The sequence below is a fragment of the Archocentrus centrarchus genome, chromosome 3 (genome assembly GCF_007364275.1).
Source record: "Archocentrus centrarchus isolate MPI-CPG fArcCen1 chromosome 3, fArcCen1, whole genome shotgun sequence".
NCBI classification, from domain to species: domain Eukaryota; kingdom Metazoa; phylum Chordata; class Actinopteri; order Cichliformes; family Cichlidae; genus Archocentrus; species Archocentrus centrarchus.
In genome coordinates this window covers 18,789,028-18,805,014 of record NC_044348.1, presented here as the reverse complement: position 1 = coordinate 18,805,014, position 15,987 = coordinate 18,789,028, and the positions used below count along the sequence as shown (strand labels likewise).

Sequence of the window (15,987 nt, the reverse complement as noted above, 5' to 3'; positions counted from 1 at the left end):
CATAATGAACAAAGTTATTAATTTTTTTTAACAGTATGCGACAGATAAAAACAGAAGAGAAGCATAGTAACAGGAAATATGGGAACAATTATCACACAAACACCACACAAATGTGTTACTCCAAATATAACAACTTGAAAACAAAGCAGACAGGACTTTAATGATATGTTTAAAATACATATAACATCATAAAATGTCACTAGTATTATTCCTCAGTAACATGCATATATTTATAAGCGATATGTCAGTCCTTCCACTTTAGCTGACTTTGTAAATTTAAAATAAAAAAATCTGAATGTGCAGAACACGTAAATTCACTTTACTGGAAATCAAGCTTGTGCACAATAGTTTCTACACTGTGGATAAATTAGCACTGCGTGCGCTGAAGTAGTAAAGAGAAAATATCATAATATGTTTCATTTTTAACATTAATCAGTTTACATATACGGTTAAATAAAACATTTTTAAACAGGGTACAGCCTACTGATGTTTTAACTATATGAAGTTATGTTCTCCTTTGATTACAATACGCAGTCATTCAAGCAGTTCATATTTGGTTAAAAGCGAGTGTAGAACAAAGTTGACTGATGCAACATGAAACATCTGCCACCTGATTGATTTCTAAATCAAATTGCCCATAGAAACGACTCACACTATGGCTTTTAAAAGAGCTTTTTCACCCTAATACATGGCCCATTAGCAAATGGCCATTCATCAAATTAACCCTACCTCTAGAGACCTTGCCAGCATCTCAGAAAGTACAGTGCCACAGTGCTCTCTGTCTCCAGTCAGGACACACTCAGCAGCGCAGCCACTTTGCCATGACTGTGTTTATCTCAGCAATACACAAGTGCAGCTTGCTGCAGGCTCTATTAAGGAAGCAAAACGAAACCTCTCCTCATCTACCGAACACAGACCGATTTGGCCTCTTGTGTTATTTACAAAATTTACATTCATTCCCTGATTGCTGTTTTGCAAATTTTACAGAATGCAGAATACTCTATAGTCTACATGCAGCATATGAATCATGAATTTCTCTCTGCATGTGACTATTCACAGTTTTTCTTATGAAGATGCAGTAGTAAAGGTTGGCTCTAAATGCTCCAGAGAGGATACAAATGCAATAATCAGCACACTTAAAACACATAATAACACAGACAACTATATTCTAAAAATTCACGAAAATAAACAGGTTTACCAAACCTTTAATTAGCATGAAGCTGTGTACTTTAGCTAGAATTAAGGAGCTTCAGGCCCAGCTGTGGTGAGCCTGATTACTTAATAATATGGTGATAAATGTAACTATCAATCAAAACCCCTGACAGGACTTACAATTCAGGAGAGATCGGCCAAAATAAGAGCTGCTGACTCTCTCATTGTGGCGGTGTGTACGGGGGTGTGTAAAAGGATACGCACTACAGTCAGCAATGAAGAGACTTGCACCAGTGCAGTGACGGGAAGAAATAAAGTGTCACTTTTATTTACAGAGCACAGCGGCAGTAACTACAGCTGTGTCTCAAAAACAACAGTTGTGCAATTTAAAATCTGAAGTCACGCAGAGAGGAGGACAACAATGACACTGTGTTTGAAAAACTGGTGGAAGCCACAGTAAACACACCTTAGAGTTCACTGAACATAAAGTTTTCCTGAGCACAACACAATATGTGTCCAGTGTGGTTTTCATGGCAATGATACCGTACGATCACTCAATCGCGTATGTGATAAAATGTACGTGAACAAATTCCCCTCACAGTGTTATTGCTATGTGTAGATGTGTAAAATGCCTGTTTTATCCAAGCTATTAAAAATATTTAACTCTGACAAAATTGTGGGGTTTGGATCTTTTAATCTTTCTAGTTTCACACACACATGTATCACTGTAGTCATTAGAATGGACTCTTTCTGGTTTTCACATAATCCACTTGGCACTTAAATATATGTCAAAAATCACATTTATACATAAACTATTTTAATAATCTTATATTTTTCTCTATCTAGTGCTGCCTGGAGACAACTGGAGGTGAGACCGTTTGAATTTGCAAACAAAAATTTTAAATAAGGTGCCAACTAATTAAGGCTCTTGTTTGATGCTTTTTTTTTATATTTATATTTATTTAACAGACTTGTAGTCCACATGAGTTGAATATCAATTTCAGTACAATGACTGTAGAAATTCCATCAGATTCATGCCTAACATTTCCTTTAAATAAAAACAAGGGTAGCATATCACTGCTGCTGGGTGAAGGTGTTATTTAACTATCACTCTCATAAAAAATTAAAAAAAAAAAAAAAAAAAAGAATAACAGTGAAATATGCAGTCATCAGATTAAAAACAGCTCTTCTTAAAGACAGATTGAACGTGTGGGGATGTAGGTTTTAATTTAATGACAGTGAGACGCAGGACTGATTAGAAAGCAACTGACAGTAATCAACACTAATAACACAAGAAACGCCAACATATTAAGAATTCTCTAACATCTGGATAACATGCATTCTGCTGAATTAATTATTTTGCTTATTATAACAGTTTTGTCTCCCGAAATAGTCAGTATGGCAGCAGCAGACACTCTCACATGCACAAACCCACCTATCCCCAGTGGCTACTACTTCTTTTGGCCCTTTTCCTCTACTGTGCTTTTCTACAGGTTGAAAGTTTTCACAGCAGAGATGACACAAAGCAAATTCTGGCTCTAAGAGGTAAATCACTGCAGCGCTCGGGACTGCAGCTATTCTCTCTCACCTCGCCACTTTTAGCAGACCGTGGCTGATTTCCTTCCTTGCGTGACTCCGGAGTGTAAACACACAGCCAGAGTGACTCATCACTATTTCTCACTTCCACAGTCTGATATAAACACATGAAAGGGTCAGGGGTCATTTTGAGGTGGTGAGTGGGTGAGTAGGGGGCCAGTATGTCTCCCCATAAGACATCTTCCATTCTCCAAAGAATTCACAGCTTCCTGTGGCCAAAGCCGCACGCCTGCCCACTCTAGCCTAGAGGAAGGAGAAAGAGAAACATAGTTAGAAGTACGGAGAGAGACGGACGAACAGTTTGGGTAATGGATTACCTTCTCTGCCACGCTCCTCTTCAGCAAAATGGAAAGAATGCAGTGGGGATGAGGCTGTATCTCTTTCCCCCCATGACAGGACCAGAAAAAGAGGTTGGAGAAAGGATGGAGGGGTTTGACTATATGGCAACGATGAGCTACATTCTGTTTTATGTGTTGGTAAATTGACTCATAAGTTGTGAAAACCTGTGTTTATATGTACCTGGCAACTCGCAGATTGGCACTTCGTTAAAATGAGATGTCTAAGAAAGTCCTGATCAGTTCCTGAAGCCTGCAGGGTACTTAGGGTGGAAGGGAGGGATAGCCACTTCCTTTCAGGCCCCAATCTGAAGAAGGGCCAAATACAGTCCAACATAAATCACTTTGCACTCCGCAGCTTTCGCAGTACCATTGTTATAGAGCAGACCAGCGGAAAGAGGCCGGTAGCAGGTGGAAATAAAAAGCTCTTTGACAACTATAAGGTAAGATTCTTCCCAAGATCGCCACAACATTTACACAAGCCAAAGAGAGCAATGTCTGGTTGCCAGCAGCAGTCTGGACACATATACAGACCAATATTTAGTCAGCAAGACTCTCATATGTATCCTCAAACATGAACACATGTATCAGTGGCATAGGTAGCTGCAAGAAGCACACAAAAACAAAGATGATGCTGCCGCACAGAAAAACAGACAGAGCCAGACAGATGGCCTGATTCACACTCTTATTTTTCCTTATTCCACATTAACATGTAAGCGGTGTGTTGGTCTAAAACAAACACTGTTAAAATAACATCTGTTGGCTTTGTTGTGGTAGCTTTAAATTTGGCTTGTTGCAGTCAAGTGTAGATCACTATTAAATTCAAGAATGGAAAAGAACATACAAACAACATCCCTTTCTTTCTTTCTTTCTTTCTTTTTTTTTTTAGTAACATTTGTTCTGTTGTGTTTTGCTGTCACTCAGCAAACACAAGTTGCCACAAAGATCACACCCCGTTCTCCTCAGAGCCACAACCGAGTCTAATGGAAACACACGGGCATCTCCCTTTTAGTGCAACTAGCACTTTACTGTGGTGTCCAATGAGATTAAATCTTAAAAGATCAATAAATACTTAGGCTGCATTCTTTTTTACAGTTACAAAAAATAAATAAAGGTGATCATTGCATTTTATTGTGCACAGATGTACCAAAAATTATACAACTAGCCAGTGAGTTAAAAACGTAAAGGCATAACTGGCTTTGATAACTTTTCATTTGCTATAACCGCATTGCTTGAGTAATGCACAATAAAGCTTTATTAAAAATCCCCATTATTTCTAACTGACTTGATACATCACAGCTTGAAGTCTTGGCCAATGATGTGCAATGTGGCAAGAAGACTTATTTTTTAATAGCATGCTCATTTTTAAATTATGGACACTTCCTTTTCAAACATGCTTCCTCTGATTAAATACCCAACCTCTGGTCTATTAAAAAAAATTATACTGTATGGCCCAATGCAATTCTGACACTGTGTTTTATTTAGGCTGGGTTTAAACAATTTTTTAAGCTTTAAATTTTTTTTTATTATTTACTTTGGATTGTTAGCAGCTCCATAGTGTAGTGATGTATACATTTGCCTAACAAGTGAAAGATCCTCAGTTGGCTTCTGGGAGGAGACATAAATCTCTTGGGGGTTGCATCAGGAAAGGCCTCCACTGTAAAACAAAATCTGCCAAATCAAACATGCAGCATTACCCGCTGTGGTGACCCCTTGTAAATAAGGGAGTAGCTGAAAGTAGCTTTTTATTTGATCTGGGTAGATGAAACATTACTGTTATTATGCACATTTTATGACCCTTTGACTAGTTCTTCATTGGTTGCACTACATTGCAGTTACAATATTTAAGCTTCCTTCTTCATTCCAGCCTCTCCCTGTTCTCTCATTTCTTTCCCTGGCACTGCCTACTGTACCAACCACACCTCCCCTCACGGTTGTACTCCTCTCCACTCCTCTCTTCACTTGGGATCATAGCCTAAACCTGGCAGGGTCTCTGTCACATGATGCCCATGCGTGTGATGCTTCGCTGGGACCCCCCTCCACTCAGGAAATGCTCTCGGCCTTTTTCCCACCCTAGTGTTCCGCTGTAGAGAGCTGGGCATTACAACTGAATCCAGTTACCATCCCAAAGCATTCCTGACTGATTCCAACCACTGCCCAGCAATAGGTTCCCACAGACAACAAGGATATGCCATCATTTCAAGAGCACTGGGTATCGAGTTGTGAACTACCAAAAGCTGTTTATGGCAGAACAGAGGAGTTTGAGCTCCACAATAGACAATTACAGTGCCCACTCATCCCCCTCCCCTTCATTCAATTTGTGGTTTGTCTGTAGGTGGATTCAGTTATGCGCAGATTAAAAATAGTCAACCAATTCCAGACAAAAACTGTGAGGGACATGGAGCACACATTGCACAAATGATATCTCCCATTGTGGTGTACTGTTTGGGAATTCTTAATTGCTTTTTCCGAAGCAGCTTGCCACAGGAAAATCCCCCTTCAGAGTAAAGAGAAAAAAAAGAGTCAGTGGGCTGTGCGTAAACATCATACATACTATGTAAACACATACGTATAAACCCATGTCGCCCCATGTGCACCCATCAAACTGAAATCAAGGCAGTATCAAAGAAGCTAACCTGCAGCAGAGCCAATTGTGGCCTGTGACTGCCCTCCCTCTCTCTTTTGTGTTCTCCGCTGTGGTTTCTGCTTCAGCTCTCATTATCGATGTCTTTCCCTGCATTGGACAGACCATGATGGACCAGCCCTGGGAGGTGTGCGGGACTCCAGGGTGGGGCACCAAATGGGCTAGAACGCATTGTGTGGGACTGAGTCTTTTTCTACAATAATAAAAAAAAAAGGCAGAGAGAAATGGTAAGGCTGTGATCCAGAGAAGCATCTAAAGAAAAAGTGTCACATTTATGTTGAGCACAAAGTAATGTGCAATGATTCAAGAAATTTTGATCCTATCTGTAGATTTTGTCACAGAAGAAAAAAAAAACCCTAAAGTAACACAAATGCAGAAATCAAAATAATTCGGGAATGATGGTGGATGGTCACCAGGATGTCCAAGTTTAAATATTCAGCAACACATTTAAATAAAGTTTTTTGTAAACTAAAAGTAAATAAATTTGAAGACCACACTCGTAGGTTTACTCCCTAACCCTAACACAAAAGAAACCTAAAACTTTGAGAAATGTCAAATGTTGTCATTCAATATTTTACCAAAATAACTGCCTCTTTAATAATCTCTGATCAGCCAAAATAGCCAGTGTTACTACTTCTTCTCTGACAATCTTTGCCATGTATTTTTTTAATTTTATTTTTTATTATGATGTCAAAAAACCAAAACCAAATATTCTTAACAAAAAAGTAAATAAAAATCTGATGAATGATTTTCACTGAAAATTTATGATATTCAGGAATATTGTGAAATCATTTCTATTATAGAGATTGTTTTAATGAATTGGGCTGGAATATGAAAACAGACACTTGTCAGTGAGACATATTAAAACATACACTGAACCCAGTATCACATGTTTTTCTTCATACTTTAACCTTATAAGTAAAATAATTCCATATATATTTTTATAGTTATCACATTTTTCTTTCTCCTTTGAATTCTGCTCTTTTGTCCTTTTTGATCATACGAGCAAGTTACAGACTTATTGAAACACCAAGTTTGCTGCTATATACAGGTATATAAAATTATGAAGCATTTTCCCTACAAGTGCTAACCACATTTGGACAGTCAGGAATTTGTGAAAGCTCAAGACCTGCCAAATCCTCCCCACTGCTGTCCTTCATGTCAAATTATGTGGTACTGCTTATGATCACAGAATAAACCAGAAAGAATTTTACATATGCCTTCATGCTTTTTTTCACTGTCTGAAAAGAATGCTTCGACATGAGGCTGTCAAAAAAAGGACCAGTTTTAAAACATGGTCAAATTAACTTTAACGTGCGACAAACAAGTGAATCCAGACAAAAAAAAAAACGAGCAGAGAAAAAAAAAAAAAACGGGACTGTGAGTGGGCCGTCTATAATTGGACAATATGGCACACCAGGGACAGTTGCGGGAAGGCGTGTGAAGTGTTGCTGAGCAGCCTGGGGTTCTCACAATAACGTTTTATTTTATTTATTTTTAAAAACAGTGACTCATATTTTGGTATGATGACCTCTTTATACGATAAAAAAGAAAAAATGTCAGATGCTCCCTTTTCCAAGATATAAACTTAAAAGGGACTGCCAGATGAGCAAAACCTTGGTGCTAATTTTACAGTTACGGTACAGGATATTCTAGTGGGGTCTGGAGTTTGTTTAACTGAGCAACTTCTCCAAAAAAAAAAAAAAAAAAAAAAATCAGGTTATGTTTTTTAATCTGAATTTATGCTGGATGGCATTATTATCACTGTCGATGACTCGCAGTTGTCAGTTTAAGTCTGGTCTGGGGTCACTGACCTGATCAACCTACCCAGTGTTTACTGTCTGTTGTTTCTCAGTGTTCATCTTTTCTCTCCCTCCCCCTTTTACGCTCCCCTCTCTGCGTCTGGTCCTGTTGCAGGTTTCTTCCTGCGGGGGACCTTGAATAACGATGGAAGGTTATTTTATTTTACTATATAGAGTGCAGTGAGAAAAATCATGCTGGGATGTGGCGCAATATAAATAAAACTGAATCGAATGAATTGATAACTTCATAGCTGTTGGTGCGCGTGTGAAGAGGAGGCAGGCAGGTGTCTACATGTCTCTGTGTGATACCAGAATGTAACCGATACAATTAAACACGGCAGGATTTTCATAGTTATCAATGGTAAATTAAAATGATCGCACTGTGAAAGCCTCTTCTTTTCTTTTCTTTTCTTTTCTTATATATATATATATATATATATATATATATATATATATATATATATATATATATAATATATATATATATATATATATATATATATATATATATATATATAGATATATATAATCTGATTAAATCGCGTTTTTTTATGGAACGAATGATAACATAATTGAACTGCATCTGAGATCACATTTATTTATCTCAGATACCTTCACCTTTACCTTTACCTTTTTGAAAATATCCATCAGACTCCAGCATCTGCAACATAACGCACAGACTGGAAACATTAATTTATCTTCTGGTTTGTCAGTAGTGCTCGTATTGCTAGCTTGGGCTCAGTGCCATGCTCCAGGACACTTCGGAAGCGCGACACTTTTTTCATTTGAACAAAACCCCATATTTCTATCTCAGTTATGGACATCTCTATCGGAATAGATGAAGGAAAAATTATAATGAAAAAAAAAAATGTATTGACGAACACATGGGGGGGGGGGGGGGGGGGGGGGGGCTTTTCTTTGTAGTACAGGTATCTTATCGGGAAAATTTACACGTCATAAAGCCATTTCTGCAGCAGCTGATTACTGGAGCCCATCAAATACACTTCAAATCCACATAGTGGCCCAACGCGCGCAATCAGCGGTCTGCTAGCAATCCCGTCCCTTCTCAATCACATAAACACCACTTAAACGAAAATATACACGGCCACCTACAGCGCAGGGAAAGTGATGAGGGGGTACCCACTCCGACATTAGGACACACTGTTTTTAATTAAAGTGACAATGCTGAGTGAACTACGGGTGACACTTCAGAAGCAAAGGGCCAGAAACCCAATTAGGAAGCATCTTAAACAGTTAAGAAAAAGTGTAAAAAAAAAAAAATCATCTATATGAATAGCATTTCCATCTTTTTGTTAAATTTAGGTTAATAATGTTAGTCAATGTGTCGATTCCAGAATTCCTATAACGATGAGGTTAGTTTTCTACATTTTATCTCGAGTATTTCTGCGCAAAACTGAGAGCTCGGCACTATTATTTGCGTGTTTAAGAATTGTTAACAGTCGTGTATAACACGAGAAAATAAAATGAATGTGAGAATAAAAAGCAGGACAGAAATCAATGTAATTAAAAAAAACTGGACTAATTCAAACTCCAAACCATTTGTAGATTCACTTACCAATATCTTTGTTTATTAATGTCAGCTTTGGAGACTGGGATGAGATGTTATTTATCCGTGTTCATTAAAAAAAAATACGTTTTTCTTTATCAGATTTGCAGCGTAAATCAAACAAACGTCATTAATGAAAAGTTAAGGTTTTAAAAGTTTTTTACTATCAATCTCTGATTCCCGTATCTAAGTACTGATAATGAAATAAAACATTATCAGAAAGTTTGCTTCAGAACTTAACTCAAGTTCAAGTCGGTTAAACTTAGAGCCAGTTGATCGATTACTTGTCGCACTGTCCTCCAAACAAGTCCCCGCGGCCTCTCTGTGACCCTCCTTTACCACCGAAGAGGTCAAATGGTTTATTACTTAAAGAAAGAAACATTTAATCTAGTTATTGCACCTAATATTATCATTCTCATTGGACCTTGGGCCCAATCTCGCCAACCTTTTATTGTGGTGAGAAGCCAAATCAAATTAGAATATAGCTAGCAGCTTCTTTTGGATATATGATCCGCCAGGTATGGGCCTAATATAATTTCTTGTGACAAGGAAATTATTTCAAACTTTAAAATGTCAAGATTTTCTCAGAAGATATACCACAAAGTAGCGTTACTTTGACTAAAGAATACATACCCTCAATCTAATTTTAACATTCTGTGATAGTAGTTTTTTTTTAATGAGTGGTGACAAGACTAAGCTGACTTGGTAATGCTGCTTAGATTGAATATATATATATATATATATATATATATATATATATATATATACCGACCTATTATGGTGGGTGTGGTCGTATAAAAAGTAGGTTCATTAACATATCTGTGTACAGTTCAGCAGATTATTGCAACGAAGTGATCAACCCAAAATCTGTTTCAGTAAATACAGTGAGGCGGCCCGGAAAGGCTGTCAGTACTGTGCGCTCTGCGGTGTACCTCCACCTAAGTGGACAAGCATTCCTGGGGATGCAGCACTGTCAAATATTTCAAGATCCGACGTCACGGAAAAGTGCACGACTTCGTCAGCGATACAGTAACAGGGAAGTTCTGATCTTGGGTCTCAAGCCCCAGTAATAATGAACATAATCTGCCACCTCTGAAGCAGCCTTTTTCTGTATATTCATACCTGTTCATAAGAGGAGGCGAAAAGATTCTTAAAACTCGCTCTTTCGTGTAAAATGTGACATTCTAAGGACGAATAATATGATCGATTGATCTTTCCATTACCTCCCACTGGAAATAAAATTTTCTAAAGTGATCTGAGATGCTAAAAAAAATAAAATATATCACTTTACACTAAGTACAGAATAATGATACAGTGACTAAAGAATCACCATCGAACAGAAAAGTTCTGCGTAAACACGAGAGACACACGAAAGTGCAAAAACAGTACAAGTGCATTTATACATAAATATATTCGTAAATAACATGACTCGAATGAACTTGAGACAAAGAATGCCTTAATGGTATGAAGTCATCAGCGGTAATTAAATACAGTGGGCAGAGAGAGAACGGGAGCGCGCCTGCCCCTGGTGCGCGCTGGGTGGTCCGCTATGCCGATAAATGTGTGGCCCTCACTTCACGCGAGTGGCCGAACAGGCACCGGTTAAAACAATACTCACATTCATTTATCTATAGTTTTAGATCTCCTCTGCAACAGCAAAATCTAACCGTGGCATGCCTAACACCTTTGGGTTAACAATGAATATTTGACAGTGAACTGTTTTCTAGATTTCCCTACGGCAAAATACCTGGAAAGCCGCCGGCTCATGTTTTGGCACTGGGGAATTTAAACATTAATAAATATATTTTAGTTATACGCTCAGTTTGATTAAAATCTGTCACCTCAAGCTGAGAACATTAAAAAATATATTATAGGATCTTTACGCACAACGAAGTCGTCAAACATTCTCTGGTTTTACGCATGAACCAAACTGTGCATATTCGCCTTTCATTTATTTCCATAGTGCCAAAACCAGCACTCACCAGCCCCTAGAAACAATAATGCCGACAGAGTGCAGAAGCACGCACTCATCTAACTGAATCCAAAAGGTTGCAGGCTGCAGCTATTGAGCTCTCCAGGGAACAATAACCAACCTACTGTCAACAGTTTTAGGCTATTCTCCTCGCCTTCCAGTAGCTCTCACTCGCAGCTTTATGAGAAGCAACAAAGCGAGCTAGAAGTAAGTTTTTCAATGTTGAAAACACAAACAAACAAACTGGTGCTCATCATCTTCGGAGTAAACTGTCACTCAGTACAAGAAGGCAGTCTGCAGAGCTTGATGCAAATTTGAACTCAACTTTTCTAATTATCCTATATTATGTAACAATACAAATGAAACATCTCGTGTATCTCACTGTGGGAATCGAAGCGCTCCAGTACTGTTAGTAATATTGTGACTAAAAGTGTTAAATCCACCTTACTTCAATTCCAGAATCATTCGATGACGAAGTGCCTGCAGGAGTCGATCTCAAGTCCCAGTCCGACTTTCTGTGCTCGGAGTTCGGAGGAGCTTCCACCTCACTCCTCCTGCGTCCCTGCATAAATATTATGACTGCATTACACAAACAATATTCACGTGTAAAAACGTCCAGCATCGACTCTCCGAACAGGGAAGCATATCGCATCAGATTGAGTATTAGCTGATCTAACTGGGCTTTTGCTTGATTTTTTATTTAAAGAAGGCCAGGGAAAATGTTTACATTTTGCTGTATAAACATCCTGCCCATGTTCCTGTCTATCTTTTACAGAAATCAAGAGGGTGGTTTTGAATATGAGGGGCATGTTCTCTAGTAAATGTTTTCCATACACTAAAAATGTGATATAAAATTGCCTATTTGATCATTTTAATAACAATGGAGACATAAACTACTTGCAGTCGTGTGGTTCATGGATTATGTGGTCTGCAATGGCGGGATGCTGTTTGCAGATTTAAGAACAGATATCAGTGGCATAAAATATAGTATTAGAATGATCATAGCCATAAAAAGAAATAAATAATAAAAGAAATATTAGAAAACAAGACAAACAAACTCTGTAGCTGAAGGCTGAACCTAATACATTTACTATCAATAGTGCATGCTTTTGCAAATCATTAACAGACATTTAAATTGTGCTCTAGGGCATGAATTAGCGTGTGGGGATTTTTTTTTTTTTTACATTAAATGTTATATGTGAGATATATTCTTTGTTTCTGTGTAAGGAAGGAGGGAAAACATTTCACTGAAAAGTGAACGCACACAGATGTGCATGCTTACAGCCCACCACTGGAGTAGGAGGGGAACTGGGAACTGGGCGGGTCCCAACATTAGGATGACCAAGACACCCAGCTTCCAATGCGCCGATGGCAACAGATAAGTAAAAAGTGAGCTCCTCGGACGCACGACAACACACCAACTGAAGTGGAAAGCGGCTCCTGTTCTTCTCTTTATCCCACTTCGGGCGGTGCGTACAAGGCGGTCAGGCTTCAGACTGCTGCAGGACTGAATCAAAAGCAAAAGCTAAGAAGATAATCGCCTTTGCCTTTTACCTCTGCTGTTATTATTATTATTACTATTTTGGTTTCTTTATGCCACCAATTTAGTACCCGACTTGGTATTTTTGAAGGTGGAAAAGCAACAGGGATTTTGTTTCTTGTCTCGAAGATTAAATTAACTAATGACGGCAGAGGTCCAGCAGCCCCCAGCACAGACTCCTGCCCAGAGCAGCCCGATGTCTGCTCCGGAGAAGCCGCACGGACAGACGGTGGTGATGGAAACTGCTTCCTCCACTACGAAAACCAAAAAGACAAACGCAGGGATCCGACGACCAGAGAAACCACCTTATTCCTACATCGCTTTAATAGTTATGGCTATCCAGAGTTCTCCAACAAAACGCCTGACGCTCAGTGAAATCTACCAATTTTTACAGAGTCGCTTCCCGTTTTTCAGGGGCTCGTACCAGGGATGGAAGAACTCGGTGCGTCACAACTTGTCCCTGAACGAGTGCTTTATTAAGTTACCCAAAGGCCTCGGTAGGCCAGGGAAAGGCCACTACTGGACTATCGACCCGGCTAGTGAGTTTATGTTCGAGGAAGGCTCCTTCAGAAGGAGACCCAGGGGTTTTAGGCGCAAGTGCCAGGCGCTGAAGCCCATGTACAGCATGATGAACGGCCTGGGATTCAACCACATCCCCGAGTCTTACAACTTCCAAGGGAGCGGCGGGGGCCTATCCTGTCCGCCCAACAGTTTGTCTCTGGACAGTGGGATTGGGATGATGAATGGACACTTGGCAGGTAACATGGATGGGATGGGTCTGTCCGGACACTCCATGTCACACTTGTCGACCAACAGTGGACATTCCTACATGGGAAGTTGTACAGGATCCACTGGGAGTGATTATCCCCACCACGACAATTCCGCCTCCCCTCTGCTCACCAGCGGAGGAGTCATGGAGCCTCATCCCGTCTACTCGAGTTCAGCCTCTGCGTGGGCTCCGGCCCCTTCGGCCTCATTGAATAACGGGGCTTCCTACATCAAGCAACAGCCTCTGTCTCCTTGTAATCCAGGGGCGAACCCGCTGCAGCCAAGCTTGCCCACACACTCACTAGACCAACCATACCTGCACCAGAATGGCCACAGCACCACAGATTTACAAGGTAGGGTTATTTTTTGTTTGTTTGTTTTTTAATTTCTAATTTAAAAGAAAAAACAAAAAACTGCAGAATGCTTAGAAAAACCGGGGCTGACTTTATAAAGAAAATTTGCGAGGTATGACATCATAGAGATAAACATGAAACAAATGTTTGATTCAAATTAAGACTATCTGATGATTAAAAGACACAGTTAATATATTTATTACATACTTCTACGTCTGGTTGTTTACACATTTTTATTTTATAGCGCGTGGCAAACACGGGCCTAGTGGAAATACTGAGTAATTCTAGAGCGCATCACATTGAAATGCACCGGATTTATTCTGCAGTCAGTAAACATAAGCTTATCTCTGTTGAACATAATTGAGGCATTGAAATTAAGGCTATTAAAGAAAATGACACAACACAAGGCAAGCACTTTTTTTCTTGGAAATTAAGTTTCACTTTTTTTATAGTATAATACGTAAGGCTGATTAAAATAAAGGTTTCAAACCTTCTCAAAGTGCTATTTTAAAAATTCAGGAGATGGCTGGAAGGGTCAACCGGGAGAGTTTAGAGTCATGCCAATCTGTGGACAAGAAAAACAAGCGCGGTTAGGTCCAGCCTGCCTTGCCCCGAGGCTCTCAGTCCTCCGGGACTTGCGTGCAAAAGGGCCACTGTCAATTAGCCCTGCAAGCCCGCCTCCCCCTTTGACAATCTTTATCGTGCTTGCTAAATGGACTTTGGGCCTAAGAGGAATGCATTTCAGTTAGTATAATAGAGTGAAGCTCAATTTAAAAATATAAACCCAGTCCTTATACATAATATAACTTACCTAGTCATATGGATATGAAACTAATTATTACTGTTGTTGTTATGGTTTCCATAATAACTGATTGTCCGTTATCAGCTATAGATTACGTCAAATCATATTCTAAATCATTTATAAGTATTCAAATAACTTTATTTTTCAGAACTACAGACAACAACAATCTACGTAACTAGGAGAACTGTAACCTAGCCTTCAAAAATACTAAACCTAAATGTGAGGTTTTATTATTATTTTTATTCACGTTCTAAAATGCCTTTGTGCAGGTATTCCTCGGTACCATTCCCAGTCTCCCAGCATGTGTGACCGAAAGGAGTTCGTCTTCTCGTTCAACGCCATGACTTCCTCAGCCATGCACTCACCGGGCAGCAGCTCCTACTATCACCACCAGCAGGTCTCCTACCAGGACATCAAGCCCTGCGTGATGTGATGCCCTCCACGGACAATTTAGAGACTAGAGGACGGTATCACAGACTTGAGCCACGAAGCAAAATGACCTGAAACGAATAAAGAATAAGTAAACCACCACTGAGAGGCATGCCCCAGTCCTGGAGAGTGCTCACTGCTTCAAGTAGACCGGACTACTTCTGTGTATTGCTACACACAGCGACAGAGACACGGAGACAGGCCAATTAGAAAGCAACCACATAATAATATATAATAATTATTAAAAAAAAAAAAAAAAAAAAAAGAATGAAAGAAAAAAAAAGAACTTTTTCGTGCCATCATCATCGACCTGCGGGGTAAAGAGTGGGCGTAAGAAACCCTGCTGCTGTTTGGTACTTAGTCCTGCAGAGCAGATGACTACCACTTCACACTTTTGTTCTTGTGTATTCATCTTGTTAAAGTAGGCCAATGTTTAGAAAAAAAAAAGAAGAAAAAAAAGAAAAAAGAAAAAAAATGCACACATTTTCTCCGTCTCATGTTTTTTTACCTTACTTTTCTTTGACATTTAGACTGAGGGTTTTTTTTTTGTTGTTTGTTTTTTGGACTTTCATACCAATGTTAAATTCTGAAATGAACAAATATGGACGTTACATAATCTGTATAATGTATGTCCATATACTGTATACTGTGTAAAAACGATGACGGCACTTTTTGAATAACCTATAAGCGCAACTCTTCTTTTTTTAATTTATTCTCTAGGCCTATATTTTAATTTCAGGCGAAATGGCCAAGGAGTTATATCCTTTATTGGCAATATTTGTCAGAATGCTTATTTGTTTAAAAATGAAAATTGAGGATATATTGTAAGCACTGTTACGTCTTTTGTGTCAGATGTATGTAGTCCCTTACTTTCAGCACTGTATACACATTGGTAGAAAAAAAAAAACCCCAAGGGGGTCCATCAGCGAGGGTTTGTCTTGAAACTATATTCCAACAAATCCTTAAGAAATAAAATATATATACTGGGCTCTTTAAGCCGGTAAATCCACCAAACAAGATATATTTC

The 15,987-nt window shown here is 39.0% G+C and overlaps 1 protein-coding gene across 1 annotated transcript; it reads left to right on the top strand.

The window, feature by feature from the left end:
• The first annotated feature begins 12,456 nt into the window (after positions 1 to 12,456).
• On the top strand, positions 12,457 to 15,977 carry foxf1 (forkhead box F1). The gene is made up of 2 exons (XM_030726404.1): positions 12,457 to 13,729; positions 14,801 to 15,977. The coding sequence occupies exons 1-2, from the start codon at positions 12,751 to 12,753 to the stop codon at positions 14,962 to 14,964; spliced, it is 1,143 nt and encodes a 380-aa protein (XP_030582264.1). The 5' UTR covers positions 12,457 to 12,750; the 3' UTR covers positions 14,965 to 15,977.
• Positions 15,978 to 15,987: the final 10 nt, after the last annotated feature.